The sequence below is a fragment of the Ptychodera flava genome, chromosome 9 (genome assembly GCF_041260155.1).
Source record: "Ptychodera flava strain L36383 chromosome 9, AS_Pfla_20210202, whole genome shotgun sequence".
NCBI classification, from domain to species: domain Eukaryota; kingdom Metazoa; phylum Hemichordata; class Enteropneusta; family Ptychoderidae; genus Ptychodera; species Ptychodera flava.
This window is the reverse complement of record NC_091936.1, coordinates 16,768,163-16,787,433: the sequence shown is the minus strand read 5'-3', so window position 1 is coordinate 16,787,433 and position 19,271 is coordinate 16,768,163. Positions and strand designations below refer to the sequence as shown.

General features: G+C 37.8%; 1 protein-coding gene across 2 annotated transcripts in view; it reads left to right on the top strand.

Annotated features, from left to right (window-relative positions):
• The window catches only part of LOC139140162 (one cut domain family member 2-like), a 36,297-nt gene extending 21,237 nt beyond the window's left edge, over positions 1 to 15,060 (top strand). The window contains exons 2-3 of one of the 2 annotated variants that reach the window (XM_070709223.1): positions 12,991 to 13,053; positions 14,563 to 15,060. In XM_070709223.1, coding sequence (XP_070565324.1) covers positions 12,991 to 13,053; positions 14,563 to 14,843 — 344 coding nt within the window. In that variant the 3' untranslated portion in view covers positions 14,844 to 15,060. The remainder of the gene's footprint in view (positions 1 to 12,990; positions 13,054 to 14,562) is intronic. The other variant, XM_070709224.1, reaches the window with a different exon arrangement.
• Positions 15,061 to 19,271: the final 4,211 nt, after the last annotated feature.

The window sequence follows — 19,271 nt, the reverse complement described above, 5'->3', positions numbered from 1 at the left end:
CACTGGCATGCATACATGTAAGGGAGGGAAATTTATTCAGCAAAAATACCGTTGGTGTTTCAGTGGAGCTTAATTGGTTGGGGCTGGCTGTCCCTTACTCGCTCAAATTAAGCAGACTCCAATAGAGACAGGGCTTTCTCTTTTAATTACACTGTGTGCGCGTTAAATAACCAGGGATGTTTCAAAATTAGTGCCAGAGTGCTTCCCGGGTAATGCAACATCTAATTGTTTGAACATCTGTTTTCCGGGAATAATTGGCAGTTAGTGAATTTCCGACAGCGCCCTTCCATCACTGTAATTAAAATGGATGGAAAACTTTGCACTTTAGTTTGGAAAGATAGTAGGGAGAAAGGAAAGGGAGATAAGATGGGTTATTTTCCGCCCACAACCGCCCGTGCTTAATGAAATAAATTGTAAAACAAAGAAATGGACATTGAAATGAGCAGAAAAGATTTGAGAAACTGACAAGGGCTGTCTAGAGATTAAGCCGGCTGGCTTGATTGAAGTGCCTGTAATTCAATTGCTGGGAACTGCTTTCCGCTTTCCCATCACATCCAGAGTTTGATCATGTCTATTCCGGAATTTCCGTCAATTTCACTCTTCAGACTTGTCATTAAGGTGAGAGGTGAATGTTTTTTCCGCAGACAACGTTTCATTAAATAGTAATCAGCACTTGGGAAATAAATATTTTTTATCGAGATGGAAATTTGTAACATGGGTTGGAGGCGGGCAAAACTCTTTGCAGCGGAGTTTTCATAGCATGGTACATACAATGTAAGACTCGCTTACCTCGCAAAGCAAGACAGTTGTAAGGGTGCATCCATTTATTGGGCAATGTTCACCCAAGAAATATATATTTTTTGAAAGTGAAATTGGTCATTTATTTTTTCCCTGAAGAATTAGCCAAGAGAATGGCCACAATGGTCAGTGTTGAATTTCAACCGTTCATAAATTTTAAGCAGTTGTTTCTGAAGTACCAAAATTGGCAGATAACGATTCCTATCTTCCTGAAACTTTTAAAAGCTGATGGTCAAGGGTTTCTTTCTGCTAAGCCTGCAAGAAAGTTTGAGATGTGAATTTTGGAGGATTGTATTTCTTTAATTAATGAAAGAATTAAAAAAGAAGGTGTGAAAAACACATGGCTGAGAGAGATGAGCTCATTACGCTGTTCTCAATGGATCATCACTTTGAATGCCCGTAAACAGGTACATCGGACTGAGGAGTAACGTTTTGTAATGGACACTTTGATGAGGTATGCAGAGATTGCAAATTTCAGCGATAAAGAGTTCTTGTGTCACCTCGGGGTTGTTGTGAAATGGCTCAATCACGGAATCGGATAGAACTGCACGTGGGGTCGGATTTCATTCCGTCTATTTCGTCACCCATTCGCTGAAGATAGTGCGCTACTGTGGATGAATTTGAGGAGAAAGAAAAAGAGAGAGAAAAAAAATAGTTTGAAGGCGGGCAGTGTATGAGTGCTTGCTTGTCCCCCTAACGCAGAAGCTGAGCACACCGCTTGGGTTTCAGCAGCGAAGTGCTGATGAAACTGATTCAAATGTTAGGCAGCATTTTAATGTACATACAGAATGAGGTGGACGAGTTTAATGGACCCGAAGTGCGTGCAGATTGAGTTACAACTTTGATTGACACTAAAGCAACTTTTAATTTTTTTTCTCCTCTTTTTTTTTGTGCTCTGTCAGATTTGTTCTGGGGTTAATTTTGACTCGGATTGATGTTAGTGCCAATGCGTCTTCACAACGGAACGCCTTCCACCCTGTGTTTGCACACCGTTTTGGCGGGGCTAAGCGTTATAATGAAACATGGCGAAGGTGAATTGCTGAAAAAACCATATTGAACAATTGTAGCATTATTGAGGTGATCAGGCCTGAATAATATGTTGGACTATTTTGCTTGGCATTATAATTGCACACTAATTTCCTGTTACACCTTAACAAAGGCCCAGTTCCGTACTTTAATTTTACGCCGTGTTGACAGAACAGCTGAGAGGAGATGTTTTTTCCCTTTTATGTACATTATGACACTTGTGGATCTGTGTGGTGTATTAGTGAAAGGAGACATTGCCACTGGAATAATATGGCTCACATTCTGAACATAGAGTGCGCATTCACCTATTTAATTATGTAGCACATTTCCTGTCAGATATTAGTTTGCCCAGTCACAAAAGAAAGCCTCACTTTCGATGTGCATTTCGTCGTTTATTTCCACCAGACAAAGCTACGGTGAGTTGAGAAAACCTCATAATGAAATGTGATTCGTTCATTTCAATCAAGATGTCTCGCGGAAAAGAAAGCAATAACAAGAACCATACATTCCTTTTTTTTTCTGAGAAAAAGCCTTTCAGGCTGGCAACTTCTTTTTTTTTTGAATTTTTTGGGAAGGCAGGAAGAACTGATATATTCATATTTTTTAGTGCATTCACTGCGCAGTGTCAACAAACGCGATTCTTACATATACAAGAGCCTGGCACACACTTTCTGCCTTTAGGTCAGAACAGTGATTAAACAGCAACCTGCACTGCTTGGTAATTACAGAATCAAAAAAAAAAAAATTGAGTCTGGGCTTCAACCGCTGTAAAAGTTCACAAGACCAGGAGAAGCGAGTTTTTTTTCCGGGACTGATGCTGTCAGGTCGGGAATATTAGATTTGACTTTTTACATATTAAACAGTCATCGGATTCCAGCGTTCCATTTAATCGAGGGGAAAGCGGGAAACTTTAGAAGAGCACTTTGCGTTCATTTGGCGCACATGCTCGGTTTTTAAACAGGCAATTGGTGAAATTTAAGCTGTCCTCTGGGAAAAAATGCTAGAAAAACAAAGATTGTGGTGAAGACATGATTGCAGTTGTCAGGAAACTGGAAAAAAAACTTGAATATTACATCCACCCTCTCGGCGACAGCCTCTGAACTTTGTATTTTTCTCTCCCCAAGTGATGACGAAATCTGCTCGTCTCTGTTTAGTCAGCAGAGAATATGATTTAATTTTATTTGAAAACTCTTGTCGACGTGTCTGTCACTTTCCAAACGAAACGAGAAATGATTTCATATTCTGTCAAACAGAAGGCAATTCAAATGTGAAATACTTGGAATGTGTCTGCCAGACCATTTTTTCGCAGTTTGTTCCTGCGAAAACCTGCACAGCTTCTTGCATGAAGTAAGCTGCGTCAAAGTTCCTGAAGAACGAGGACTCGCATGCCTGGCAAGATCGTGCATGGCCGTGACTTTTTTCCCTGAGAGATAATTTCATACATCTTGAAGTCATATAATTGCAGTAAGCCAACGAAACTGAAACTAAACAAACCTAGTACAGAGCACAAAGGTCATGTGTGTTCACATACTAATGGTTTTCAAGGAAGCGTTTCAGATCTTGCGCTAGACCGTATGGATATTCAAGAATAAGGGGAAAAATGGGTTTGGACTGACATCTGTATTATTTGACAGCTGTGAACAAATATTATTAAATTTGACTGCACATCACAAAGCACCTATCTGATAGAAATTATCCAGTTATTCACTCTGTGAATAGTCCCAGCAGGCATGCCAAAATTTCCTAGATACAAAGTTCACTTGAAAAAAAAAATGATAAAATTCAAATTTACTTAAAAAAGGATGCAAAAAATGCCCATTTTTTCAGTGTTTTGTAGTTTCACTTTTCGAACTGTTGTAGGTCAAGTTTAATCACATCTGACAGACATTGATTCAGCCCTGCCTCGTATTGATTAATAAGGAAACCCAAGTTGTAGGAACACGAAGAAACAGACTGCGTTGTTTGGATTGGGTATTGATTTGCCCGACACTCTAAAGCATTTCACAGTCTATCATTTCACCACAAAAGTTGAGCAAAAAAGAGAAGAAAAAAAAAAGGAAACCCAGGAGGGAATTTAACAGATAAAAAGCTATTTGTTTTCTGGATGTTGGCAATCAGTAAACCAACCTCGTAGAGCAGCAAGAGAACGTGTTATTTATCTGGTTAAAACTTTTTTCAAAGTTTAGCTTTATGATTTTTGTCATTCGTCTGCCAACACTTCAGCCGTTATCTCATACAGTAATATAAACTCAAATTTTTATCAATTTGTCGATAACCATTAAGGATATCTAAAGATAGTGTTGTTGATATATTTAGTGGTATGCTGGAGAAAATGCACACATGTTCCCTAGTAACTTCTGTAGAATTTTCAAAAAGTAAAATTTGTTTTTATCTTGTGTAATTTGTCTTTTTTGTTTCAATTATAGCCTTACATTTGAAACTTTTAAAGCAAGTACATTTGATTGAGGCAGAAAATTACCGAAAAAAAAAAATTATTGGAGCAATTTCAACATTGTAGTTTGTATGAAACTTGAGTAGAATGTGAAGATTTCATGGAAACCAAATTGTGCAGCTCAGAGGATGTGAGAAATGCTTGTAAAACGCATCTTTTTTGTTCGGAGGGGAAATTGTAATGACTCTACATCACCTGAATTAATGTAGCGTCTAATAACCAAAATATGCCTGTCACTGAGAGACAGCTGGCCGAGTTGGAAACCAATCCACACGATTTTTTTCCTGTGGCGATTTTGTGCAAAAGATGTCTGCGCGTTAGCCACGGTGCAAGCCGTGTTCCGTTGCAGTACTAATTGATCTCGTGGGCAGCCAAGCCGTCGTATTTAACGACGGGAGCTGTGTAAGCAGATTACGACATTCTGACAGACATGCGGGGCTGATTTGATTTTGATATGCAGTAAAAATTGATAAGTTTAGCAATATGATCTGTGATTACAAGCGCTCTGAAGTGAAAATCTATAGAAAATATTGAACCGAGATCGTGGCGGATTTGAAAAGGCGGTGTGCGTGAATGGCGTTGGAGTCACACCAAATAGGGAATATTGATGGATGTTGTTGTCCTTACGGAAAAGGTTGAAGTCACAGTTTGCGCCGTGTATCAGATTGTGGAAATTGAAACTTTCCCATCTCGAAGCGCAGGCAAGCACAATTGGGGAGATATTGGCTTCAACGCACTAAGTACCAGCAGTACTAGAGCTTAGGCCTGCAGCCGCTGGTAATCTTTTTTCAGAAAATTGATCAAAAATACATCAGTTGCTTGGTAATTAATCATGTGCTCCATTTTTGAAAGCTGATCTTATATTTTCATCCGAAGTAAAAGAAAAAAAATTCTCAAGGAATTTCAAATTGAAATAATTTTTTTGGCATAAAAATGGGGGTAATGCACCATGAAGTTGCTGTAAACAATTAAACGCAGACTGTTTTGACAATAGTTTTCCATTATTTGTTAAAAAGTTATAATTTTAATTCAAAACCTTTGACTGAATTTTCACGATCTTTGAATTAAATTTGAGTGTGATAAAATTCATCCATTTACTTGTAGGAAAATATCAATTCTTCAGCATCCTAGGATTCCCACAGTAGCAATTATTTGACTCTCATGCCAGCCAGAAAATATGTCCAGTCATTGCAAATGCTTTACCGTTCAGAAAACAGAAAAGGGGGAAAAAAAAAAGGAAATTCCATTATGCCGTGAGAGTTATTCCAAGGCAGCAACCGCATGTAGTGAAAGGTGAAAATGCTGAAAACAAAGACAATTCCGGCGTTATCTATTCGGGAAACGTTACATTTATCTATATCCAGCTCGTTACCGGTAGCGACAGATTACTCTGCCATCGTCACAAGCTTGTAACCACAAAGTTGTCAAAAACAGGTGTTTCTGTGAGATTTCAAATGTGCATGTGTTCCCCCATCCTCTGTTTTGTAAAAATCATTAGGATTGACACAAAAATTTGGGTTTTAAAAAAAAAACCCGGGATAAACATGCTGTAGTTTGTGGGGAAACTTGTTTTATTACAGTGAAACGTGCATCTGAGAATTATATGTTTGAATTTTTCGTCGGCCGTCAGAGCTGGCTCACTACACTGAAAGTGTGAGTGAATTTGGCCAGATGTCGGATCTCACATGTACAAGAGAGAGAGAGAAAGAGGGGGAAAAATGTTTTTAGAGGCACTGTTTACTTTACTTAGTATGCATTCAGTGTTGTGAGTATGAAAACTATATTATAGTAATGGAGACAGTGAGACAATTGGTAGTTCCTTAGAAAAGTGCTGTTTCTCACTCGCTCTCATAATGGGTATATTCTGTCGGAGGAAGCGCGAGCTGTTATTTTCTGCTTCCATTCTCGTGCGGGCATTCATCGCCATTGCCGTCGCCACAAAGAAGCTTTTCCCCCGAAAAAAAAAAGGGGCGAAACATGCCCCCAACGTAAATTAGGCTTGCCAAGTAGTCTCGCGGAAGGAAGTTACATGCCCAGTAGCTACACTAATTTAAACATCCTCGTTGTATGCAACTTTCCGACAATATTTTTTTTTTTGTTGCGCCTTCGGAAATTACACTGAAAATTACAAGCGATGGCAGGCATATCAGATTATGAAAAAAAAATGGCTAAAGCAAATAAAGGGAGAGTTTTTGCCTTATATCACTGAAATTACACGGATGAATGGAAATCAATTCTTTTTCACAGAAGAATTCCCTGATTTCTATGGGAAGTTGGTGAAATGAATATAAAATTTGGTTTACTTTAGCTAGAGGTCAATATAGGGCATGATTAAATTTTGTTTTGTGACGGTGTATCCAAATATTGCCCTGGTAACCACATATGGAACTTGACAACCCTTTTCCAAGTAATAATGTTGTCAGTTTGTCGTCCGTGCAAACTAATTTCTATCATGAGTCAAGTACTGTGATATCTCAAAGGTGCAACGTAATTAGTTCCCACCATTCTTCTCATTTTTTCTCTATATGTCTGTCATCCACGGAAAAGTTTGTTCTCAACATTGTATATCTCATTATTGAGTTTTCCTTTCATTAACGTTTATTTTTAGTGCCCCCTCGATTCAGTTCATAATCACTTTTTTTCTCAGCTTCTTTTGTGTTTGAGAGTGAAAGTTGAGCGAAATTAAACTCCAGCGCAGGCTGTCATGATGACAGGGCTGGGAAGCTCGGGAGGATGGGTAGCTGTGTTTAGAGGGATGGGTAGTCTCGGTGTTGGGGATGTACACAGAGAGCACAGTACGTCCGTTCTTTCCCCCCCAGTGGAGCTTGATTTTCCAAAGTGATAATGTCGGTGTAATTGACTAGGCGTAACTCTCAATGCATTCGTTCAATTATTCATTCCAGTCGAAACTATTATGCAGACAAGGCCTGAAACAGCTGCAAAATCAATGGACTTCTACCCAGCATGCACCAGGATTTTCCGACTTGGCTCCTTTCAAAGTTTGGGAAGGCAGAATGGATGCGGATTTGGGTTTGGCTATTAGTTTTCCACTGTTGTAGTTTGGGATTTACTTTCAGCTCCGGCCAGCAGTAACTGTTTGCCTAGTAATTAGCAAGCAGCTTCCTTCGCTAATCTCCGATTGTTTTCCGAGGCTTTACAATGGATTATATTTCTCCGGACCTGTGCCGTGCGGTACACATGACATTTTTAAAAGCTTCTCAAAAAACAAAAAAAAAGAAGGTGAAAAAGAGAGCTCTTTGGTTCATTTTTTCCCACCATTTCAAAAGGGATTTCTTTCCGTGGTTGCAGGATGTAGTTCACGGAAAATCACTTAGGCAACATCACGGGTGATAATACTGGATTTCCGAAATTGTGTAAGCTGATTTTATTTCACCCTCTAACGATAAATTGAGAGATTAGAAACCATTTACTGCCATTGTTTTAATAAATGTAAATACATTTCTAACGAGATTTAGACTACACAAATTGATGCGTAGATCTCAAAAAAAATTAACACAATCATAAAGAGGGAAAGTGATTCTTTTCGCATTTCCTCATAGACGTGACAAAATGATCATGAGACAAAATTGCATTAAGTGGAGGGTTTGCCAAGCCAGTGAATGAAATAACCAAAAAATAAAAGAAATGGTTTTTAAAGTGAAAATTACAAATTGGAAAGAAAATTTTTTAAAAATGGGCAGAAAATTTCAGAAAATTTTTTTAAAAATGGGTGAAAAATTTCAATGTGATGTGAAAAATTACACAGTGAAAAATAAAACGTCTATTATTAATATTTGTTAAACAATTATAATCAGGAATTAATCGTGTTCCTTTAGGTTTATTTTCAGTGGCCACAAAGTACACTCAGTGAGAATATTAGTTTATACATTGGATCATTTATCTAGCAATTTGTTTGCTATGCTGGTCCTTTCCGAGCTCTTGAACTGTGACAGCAGCTTTGATGGGCCTAGCATCTCGGTGATTTCCGCGCCAGGTGATCAAACCTGGGCATCGCCATTTTCCGTGGAAGTGCCAAATCTGGCATCAACCTGTGCAATCGAAGGGCTCTCTAGGAGCCGGTCGCTGTTTGGTCAGTTGCTCCGCACCAGACATTCTGGCAAACAAAACCCCCTGGCCTGTTGTACAAGATTTAGTGTTCAGAGGGGGTAGGTGTTTGGGTCAAAAGTCCCCCCTCATCAATGAATTTTGTGTGTTTGTGTTCTGCAGAGCGCCATACTCCTTGGATGTGAAAGTGTAGATCAAAATTTTCAGAATACAAGGAATTTTTCAAAACCCAATTAGGATAAATTCTGTTGTGGATATTGTCATCTTGACATTTGTGTTTATTCCAGGTCCCTGAAATGAGCAAACATGGTTCAAAAATTACAATGAAATAGAGTAATAATGTGTGGAAAAGGGCCATCAACAAAAAGTACATTCATCGCTTCAAAGGTTTTTCAACATTATAGATTGTGCAACATTTTCAGAAAGTTACTCAACAGAGAGAAGTCATAATTTTTTGTTTTCCATTGTTACAAAGTAAAATGTCTTTTCGCTAAAACAAGGAGAGTGACTGCATCAGTATTTGAACATAACGTTCAGAAATGCTGGCGTTGTCAGTAAACCCTGTTCTGGTACCTGAAAAAAACCTCCATGAATTAAGATGCAAAATGTAAGAGTGTCAGCTGCAGTAAAAATCCCCAAGTTGATTACTGCATCCTTGATGGGGGATAACTCGCAAGCCGGCATTCAGACATTCGCTTTGGAGGTTTTTTAATTACTCTTTGAGATTCAACGTCCTCCTGTAACCTTAAATTCTTAGCCAGTTGCCTCGCTTTGAGGGTGAACCGAAAAAAATATCACCGCAGTTGAAATTAAAATGTCTTACCTGGCGAAAATCAACCACCTCCCTCATCCATGGTGATCACTGTATTTTTTTGCAAAAATAAAGAATGAATGTTTTGATACTGCTGTACTTTGGGCAGTCAAATCTCTGTGTCAGTGCAAATAAAATTATGTCATTATTTCCCCCCACCCCCACCCCCACCCCCACTCCTTGTATTTCAGTCAAGGCAATTCACTCAGCATGAGGGAATCTAGTAAATTCCAACACTCAATTAAAATATTGAGCTTGGAAATAAAATGACATCAGTTCGGGTGATATTCAGTGACACAGAACAAAATGATCTCATTGTGCTTTCAGGGATGGGACACCGGCGGCAGGGGTAGAAACATTATTGCATTAGGACGGAACAAAAGGGAAGAGAGTAATTTCCAAATAAAAACAATATGCTGTGCTAAGTGGGGGCTGTTACTGGATTACCCGATGTCAACATCTAAACACGTCCATTGTTTGCCGGTTGTAGCTTTCAACCAGACTGAAAGTACCACTAATCAGACAATGTACCTCTCTCCTTCTAATTCAATTTCGCTTCTTTTGACAACGTGTTTCTCCGAGCATTTTGACCAGGTTTTTTTTTTCTTTTCTCTTTTTTTTTTTTCGCTGGGAGTGATTAGAGCTTTGATGGACAGATGTTCATTTCGGAGAGCGAAATTGGATTATAGTTGAAAATGTATTAATTAAGCATCCCTTTGTTGAGATCATAACCCACCAGCTAAATAGTCACCAGGGTTGTCCCTTTCAAACTTTGAAATGAAATGGACATTACTGCACTCAGGGAGAAAATATATCCTTTTTCAGACTTAACATTTTAATTATTTTTATTTGGCTTTTTTATTTTAACAAAGTATTGTGTTTGTTTATTTAATATGCAGGTAACATAAAATGTTGACATCTTGAAAACGTACAGTTTATGAATCTGTGGTAATGAGTTTCACATTGGGATAGCACTGGGACCATGATAAAAAACACTCTTTACAAAGCCATTATAATGATAGAGCCATTATGAAAGAAGCGAGTCTGATGAGAAACATAGTGTCACTTTCACTGATGTCATTATTCTCTGAGAAACTAACACGAATGGATGAGGAAACTCTTAATTAATGCTTTTTAAGGACATATGCCCTGACGTCCATGCAAAACAAACTCTAAACACAGTGATAATTAGGAAAAATTGCCTGAGCGATTGACAAAAAGTCTTTCGTATATGTTTTCAAACAGATGTCTCCCGAGTCTGAAAAGGACACATTGTATCTCCTCTGTCCACATATGTTGTTTTTTTCCATTGAGTTTGGCAGTGGCATTCTCCGACAGTCCTTGTTTTGTTTGTTTGCGTTCCCCTCATTGTTGTGGTATTAGAGGGATGAAAGTGCTGGCTGTCTTATATTGTTACCGTTTTTTGTGCGTCCTAGTCTAACCATTAATAATAGATCAGGCAGGCCATTGTCACCTTCCTGGATTGCGTTCACGTTTTGTCCCCACTGGTGACCGTCTTTCACGTTTTGTCAATGGGTGAATTTTGGAGAGAGTGGTTTCCATTGTTCCACTAATGCCCACATATGACCATACTCCCAAGAAATTCTTAGCCCGCGTAGCCATGGCAGCGTAAAAAAGAAGCCTTCACTGGACTGTCATCAGGGATATTTTTTCTCGGCCAAAACTTTCCACACACCCAATGCATATGCGTCTCATCGTTTCAAACGAAACCATGTCTTGGGAAAAAAGACAGTTGAAAGGCAATTGATTGTGCTGTGTGTAAAGCTCTGTACATCTCTATAATGCGAGACGGATAATTGGGCTTCTACTTATGCGTTAAACTTTAATTGAAATGTTATTAGCTAATGAGATATCTTGTGCCGTCCCAGACCTGACATATCTGTGGAATTAGAGTGAAACTGTAAACACACACGTGAAAATTCAGGCAATATTGCGAGACAAGGGCAGCGGCAGGGGTGTACTGGGATGACCCGAAACAAATCAAGTCCTGCTATTTAAAGATCCGTTTCAGACTTCTATTGATCTCCAATAAAATTTGACAAAACTTTCATCGATGGGCGCTTTTTTTTCTATTTTGGAAGTGGTGTATGTACTGTGGCTGTATTGTGGCTGTCTGCATGCCTCTTTAAGCAGAAAGTCAATGTGTAGAGCCTCGTGTTGAAAGACTTTACAGATCAGGACTACTTGACGGCAAAATATAAACAAGGGGGAAAGGCTGTTAATGGTATGGTGAGCAGCGCCCACAAAAAATTCAGCGTGTACCACTTCTCTTTGTGAGAAAATTTTGGAAGATCGTAGATGAACTGCTCTTATCTGTTCTAGAAGATATTAAGATATGTTTTTGGTGATTTTTTTCAAGAGTAGGCACACAATATACCTGTGAGAAACCTGACAACAAGAGATTAAAAGCCAAATCGCTAGTAGTCAATGAGATCTATTGAGCTATAAAAATCTAACAAGCTTCACTTTTGATTGTTTTAAGTCAGACCATTCTTAGTCAGTTTTCAATTTTATCATAAAAAAATAATAATAAAAAATAAATAAATAGATAAATAAATAAATAAATAAATAAATAAGTCAGGTTGGGTGTTCAGTACTTGAAATGATCCAAAATGGTAAACTCTAGCACTAAAATTATAAAAGTTCAAAATTAAAGTCTTGTTAGACATTGGTAGGTGACATGTAGCATGAAAGCATGTTGGAGTTTCATCTTTTGCGTGTCTGGTCGTGATTCCCAACTGTGTCAGTAGATAAATCCATGCGTGGTGATATTTGAGCTGGAAGATTGACAGAATAGCGGGTGAATTTGGCTGAGAGAAAGTGGCTCCCAACGACAGCTGTTTCTGACACACCGATGAAGAGTGATTCATAGGAAGATAATTATCGTGTGATGAAGGCAAACGCTTGCATTCCCTCTTTCCTTGAATCATCGTCACTTGCTGTCGGGAACTGGTAAATTAGCCGGGAAGGATAGAGTGAGAGAGAAGGGGAGGGGGGAGAGAAATCTTGGTAGGTAGTTGATGGTTGGACTAATTACAAGTATAGAACTGAAATTGTGTGTGGGGGGGGAATAAAAAGGAGGGATGTAGAATAGAGGGTGATAGGAAAGCTAATAAGGGGAAATGAAGACAAAATTTACGGAGGATGGAAAGTGGATTGGTAATTGGCGGAGGGACTTTGACATGAGGAGGCAACCTAACAGGTGCACCGATTCATGTGTTTGACAACCAGATAATAGCAGAATGCCGACCACAAAAATAGTTCAGAGAGAATCTTTCTGGTAATTTTTTCTCTCTCTCTCCTTCGAATGGAGATTGAAACCCTGATGGATGAACCGGCAGCAACTCGTTGTGCAGCAATGTGAATGTAAATGTCAAAGAAAACAGCTCAGATAAAAAAAATAGACACGAACACTCTGTTTGTGGTGAGAAACGACCCTAGGGGAAAGACAAGCACGAAGCTCTAGATCTCATCTCGTCGCAAAATATCTAAAATTACGCACACACATCCCAGGAAATTGTTGAATAAAAGTATTTAAACTGTCCAGTGTCCATTTTCCACTTTTGAATAAACACCCTAGAGATGGTATATTTGCCGACTGCAAAGCGCTCGCTAAAAGAGCCCCAAGACAGCTGAGTCAATTTCAATAAGACCACGGGCTGGCTTCACTCGAAGCCCAGAGTCCTCCTCGTTGTTTCCCAGCATGCACTGTAATAGACTTGTTTAAAAACAAAAACCGAACGTTACACCCCGAAGCTATCCAGTATTCTTTTGATATTCCCATTAATTTTCCCTCTTTCTCTCTTTCTCTCAAAAGCTCACAGTAAAGTGTCCAAGGATTTCTCTTGTTATAATTCGACTGGCCACATGCTCGTAAAAGGTGAAAAATTTTTACGATTTCTCTCTTTCTCTCATAACATCACTAGAACCCTGAGCTGCCGGCATAACCGGGCTCAGATTTCATAATCTTCTTTTCTTCATACCTATATTTTTTTTTTTCCTGCCATGGTATAATTAAGTTCAAGTTCAACTTGTGGGTAGTACAGTTTAAGTAGACTTCATGTTAACTGCATGCTGAACAATAATCCAAATTTTTCTCCTCAAAAAAAACCTGCTTTTCAACATCAGTCATAAGCAGCAGTTTTTGTAGGTTTCATGTGCAAAATAAACGCCATTGTATTCTCTGAATCTGAATCCGAATTTGCCCAATTACTTTGATGAACAAAATCACAACATCTGGCTTTTTTACGCTACATTAAATCAACTAGCCAGCAGCTTCAGACTGACAGATTGTTTTTTTCTTTTCGAGTCAAAAAACCCACTCTTTATATCTGTCTTTTGTACAATGGAATCCATGCATGAGACTATCATTAATAAACGCTATTATTATGCTAAAATGATCACAATATTTTTCCACGCTGTTCACTGTGAAGATATTTCGGCCAGAAATAGCATCACTTGCAATCACTGACTTTGCAATCTGAGCTGTCTTTTTTATTCTTTTTTGATTCATCATTTGGGAAAAAAATTCTCACAGTTGTGGTCGAGTAGTAACCCCCTCAAGTAGTGCATGGTTCAGTATTTTACATCGTAGTTTCAGTGCATGGTTACGATTCTGGGTGAGATATATCTATCTTATGCAATATGTAGGTGACGGGGTACGACTGGTGGCAGGTTTTCATGTCTGTAGGTCAAGGGTAAAATACCTTTTATTCTCTGTAAGCAAAGAAATTTTGTAAGGTGTTAATGCATGATTGTACTGTAATTTGGGTGATCATGGTGGAGGGCTTCTAACAATTAAAGTGAGAGTCAGTGGACAGAGAGTATGTGATGGTCGTTTGGAATGGTGAGTATTTTTTATCACTGATGAAGTCAAACCAGGTCATGGTGGAAGGGCATGTTGATCACTCCATTGGTGAACTTGCCAGTTGTTGTCAAATAACTGACACAGTTTAAAATCGGTGGTAGGTTTCATTTTAGAGTTTCAGTGCCATCCTCCGACTGGTCAGTGTGACCTTGGTGTTTTTTTTTGTTTGCATGTCAGTTCAGTTCAAGTGATTCATAAGTTGGTAGCAACAGTTTGATCAAACTTGGGAAGGATCATGACAAATGCCACAGCAAATGCTCAGATAAGACGGTTTGCTTGAATGTCAAAAATATGTCCCAATACCGTATTCTGTTGTATAAAGCGCCGTTGAAATGTATGTGTGGCTACAAGAATGCTGTTACTAGGGTATGAGAAATAAACCTTCCCTTCAAACTCAGGGTAATTGACATTTTAGGTGCTGACATTAATGCTATCAGAAAATAAGCCAAACGGAAAATTCAGATTGTTTTTATCACAAAACATGATGATTAACTAGACAAATTTTTCTGTTTGTTTTTGCAGCGTGCAAGAAAAAGGAAGAAGACGCCAAGAGTCCCCAACAACAGAACATGCCAAAGAAGCCGCGCCTGGTGTTTACTGATATACAGCGCCGTACCCTCCATGCCATCTTCAAGGAAACCAAGAGGCCGTCCAAGGAAATGCAGATCACGATTGCACAACAGCTGGGTCTGGAATTAAGCACAGTCAGTAACTTCTTCATGAACGCGAGGCGGAGGTCGTTGGATAAATGGCAAGATGATCCGAACAACAGCGCCAACAACAATGCCTCGACGAAGGCATGATCACGTCCATGTCCGTCGTTCTCCGATCCTGTTCCAGCGGAAAGAAAAGTAATAAAAAAAGAACAGAAACTCTAGAGAAAACAAAAAAATCACAGTGAAATACAAAAGAAAGCTATGCATCATGGGAATGAGCGAGTCGATGATGTTTTGAATGTTTCAGCCGTTGTTGAAGAAACTGATTATTTTCATTGATGCAAAATGAAAGTTTTTTGGGGGGGAAGAAAACAAAACGACTGTAAAGGGTGATGACTTCAGCGTGTTGTACGGAAACTGAGAAACAAAGCTGCGCCCTGAAGTGAACAGGGACGGTACAGTCTGTGCTCCACCATACAGCGTCGGATATCATTGAAAGTTGTGTGCCTATCTATATCCATGGGATTCTAGGTCTACCTCAATAATAAGATAGTTAAATGACAAACAAACAAACAAATGGTCAAATAACAAACGAATAAAAAAGCGAACAGAAAGATACAATTGTGCATTATGATAAGTACTGTTCAAAGTAATAAGTCAGAAAAAAAAATATCGTAATACTCTAGTTTTATGTTTAATTTATAACACTGATTGTGTTTTGTTTTCCCTTCATCGACATAGTCAACTGCAGTAGATCGTCCAGAGTGTTTTAGATTCCTGTTTCCGTCCTGGTATTTTGCCCCAGTGTAGGGTATTTTAGTATGTGCTCGATTTTTTCCCAATTGGAGGAAAGAAATAACAAACATTGACACATTCACTTGTGTTTTGTTTCTTTCCTCCAATTGTCAAGGTCGAGACAGCTTCTTTTTTCTGCTGCAGGGATTGTGTTCATGTCTTTTAATTTCTCCTGGCAAGAGTTGGCCTTCCGTCCCCACTTTTCCATGCTTATTGGAGTAAGCAACTTCACGTCCATAGGTAAACCGGTCCACCATTAAAAAAATTAGCAAGAGGTTGAAACAGGGCGCATTTAGGCAGAAGTCGTAATTTCCCTACTACTGCTAGTTTGTAAGAATTTTTGTATAAATTACTGAATTATTTGGAATGTTTCAGTTCATATCGTCCGACCCGTAAAAAAATTGGCTCCACTACTTGAACTGACAAAGTGTCTTCTATTTATAGTTTTGATTAGCAAAGAACAAGAATCTCTCTCAATTTTTTTGGAGAAGTCTTTGTTGTCATTCTTTGACGGCCAGGAAGCGTTGGCTTTTGCCAAATAAGTTACTTGTCATTGCAATTACGTGCAACCATTGCCAATGTGTTTAACAAAAGAGTGTTTTCAGAGTGTTTTGTGTCAAAATTATCATGTACATTATTTTGACACGTTGTGTGTTTTGAAAATAACCAAAAAAGGTAATTTCAGAATATATTATATTGAATTACATTGTTGTTTTTTTTGCATAGTTGGATGGCTAAATTTCTGTCTTTCAGGAAAAGTGTATTCTTGTCACATGTGTTCCATTGGATTTGAAAAACCAGATATAGCGTAATATTTTATTTTTATTTTGAACAGGACTAGGTCAAACCTACAAATGCCCTCCAAGAAAACTGAGTAAAGGCCAGTTTTGTTATAGCAATTTAAGTTTTTTTATTGACATGTTCGAGATTCTGACTTGTAAAACAAAAATTTAGACTTTTCGACTTAATTAATTTCAAATGAACGTCCGTGAGTCTGTAAGGATACAGATAGTTCTTGCAAAAGTTAAATTATTTGAGAGTAGGTTTAGACGAAAAACACACCAGCCAAGAAATGAAGAGATGGAGTTTAAAACTCATTGAGGTAATTAAAAACTGATTAAATAGGGAACCTTGGACAATATAATTATAAAAGATGACATAAAAAAAATTTGACGAGAAAAAAGGAAAAAGGCCTTACAAGTGTTGCCTTACTGCCAGAGTTTTAAGATAAAAAAAACGTTGCCATACAATACAGCATTATTATTGTACAGAGGACCATGACATTGACACATTTTTCCTGAAAGAAAAGCCGTTCAGTGTCAAAGAGTACTTAAGAAATAATGAACTATTACTTTTAGAAAATATATTTAAGATTTGTGTGTGTATTTGTTTGCTGGAGAAATATTGCCAATGAAATTTATTGGGTATGAATATTCAAATAATGTTTTACCAGTTTATATCTATCATTCCAAATATGGTCCTGAAAATTCCTAAACAGGACACCTGTACTTGTAATTATCTTATTTTTTAAAGTTCCATATAAGGTATTGTCTTTACCATATATAGTATTATCCTTACCACCGTGGGTATTGTGTTTACTATATATGGTACTGTCATTACCAAATATGGAATAAAGTTCTCTTGATTACAAATGAATGTTACAGATGTGTGAATACTAAACAGAGTTAGCTTTAAGGTTGTACTTAAAACAGTTTGTGTTTGCAAACAGAAAATAATCGGATATTACTATGAAAGCAGGGTGGCTTCAAATTTTACTTTTTTGTTCCAGTGTTTTGTTTGTATTTCCCTTATATTTCTCAAAAATAGACTACTTTTCAGTGTGTATTTTTCCAAAACTTTTTCCCGCAATTTTTCGTTTCTTTCTAAAAAAAAATTTGAAAGAAGAAAAAATTTCAGCTGTACTTTCTTCTGAGCTCGTGCAGACTTATCCCGTCTTCTACTCCGTCGAGATTAAATAACGTAGTATGTGTTAGAAACCCGCAGCTTTCTGATGTTCTAATCAGGACGTGAATCTAGTCACTGCAGCTGTCCAGCCGAATCATATCAAAGCCGGCAGATAGGCTGTAACACAAGCTCTCACCTAACTCTTCCCTTTCATATGCAGATTTTTACTCTTCAAACATTTTCACCCCCCTGGAATATTGAAAGGAAAAAAAAAATCAGGGGAAGAAAATTTAGCTTTGTACGTCCTTCGTCTTGTGATGTTGAGTTTGTGTGTATAGGTTGTCTGTTTTGGACAGACATCTTTAACATATGCAAATGAGCAGACTACTTACTCAATGATGACTTTTTTGTAGTTTGATGAAATTCTTTACAAAAAAATTTGAACCAAAAAAAATATCCAAGACTGAGAATTTTTCAATGACTTTGCTTTCATTCAATCATATCAACTTCTTTCCTGCTATGTTTTGATGAGGCTGCTGTAAAATTTGTAGCGTTTCAATAAAAATAATAATTAGGTAGGGTAATCGCTTGGGGCAGAGAGGCATACCGTGGCCTGTTTTCACAGCATGGCTAGCAAACTTGCTGACGTGGTTTTTGTTTTGTTTAACTTTGTTTTAGTTTGGTTTTGATCCATGCGGTACGACTGTAAATACGACAAGCAAAGCAATACTGCATTACGGATCAACTTGCATGAGCGCAAGAACAAAATGATGTCCAGAGAATGTAAGCAACAACAACAACAACAACAACAACAACAGTCCCAGAGAAACACCCTTCTAGGGCTCACTGGGACCGATAAACAAAAACCAAGCTTCATTCTCAAGATTCTCTCAAGATCTTAATAATAATACCGGTAATTCGCCAGAAATACTAGAGTTCTTGTAATTTCATTCAAACAGATTGAAATCACCATATTCTCCCTCCCTGTTTTTGTTTTAATTATTATTTGCCAGTGGTATGAGGACCAATCATTTTATCATCATGGTGTAAATTTTATCAAGACGTATTCTTTCCTGAGATTAGGGATCATGTGTGTGGTTTGTGCAATATATCCTTTTTTTTATCATTCCGGTCCATTTGAAAGAGTTACTTTTTTGAGAATATATATAATAATTTTGCTTTTTTTGTGTTGGCCAGAATTTTACAAATGCTGTAGATTTGGCTTTGCTTTTTTGCCTGTATATATATGCTAATTTAGAACGAAAGCACCCTAAAAGCTGATTGGTCATCAGTCTTCAATATTCAAATCAGTTTCTATATTTGGAAAAAATATGAAAATGAACTTCCATATATGGATGAAAAAAATGTCAGCCTATCGATTCTGAGTCTCTATATGTATATTTCAGGTGTTCAACAGAAAATAGTTCTGACATTTTTGCAATAATTTTTTCTCTCAGACAATTTTTGTAGCAATTTTTCAGATTTTGACAGCTGCATTGTACAAAATAAAAAAAATGAACGCAAAAGGGTGCTTTCATTAGATTTGCTGCTGATGTGTCATGTTTTGTGTGTTCCACTTTTAGTTTGCTGTGTGCAATACTAACCAGTTGACAGGGGGTGTCACAACAATCCAATGTACTTGCCCATTCTGTACTGTAAATTACAGTATGCAATATATTTTCAATAGGAGTGGCTCCCCTGTTTTTTTTTTGTTCCCGTACACGTCTATTGGACTTTGCAATTTTGCGTGAGTTTCATAATTTTGAATTTCTTGTGATATTTTCATTTTTATCCGATGTATATGTGTGTTTGCTGCCATAGTTACGGAAGTTTAGTTTCTCGTGTGCTGCTGGTGTATACTTTACAAAGAGGTGG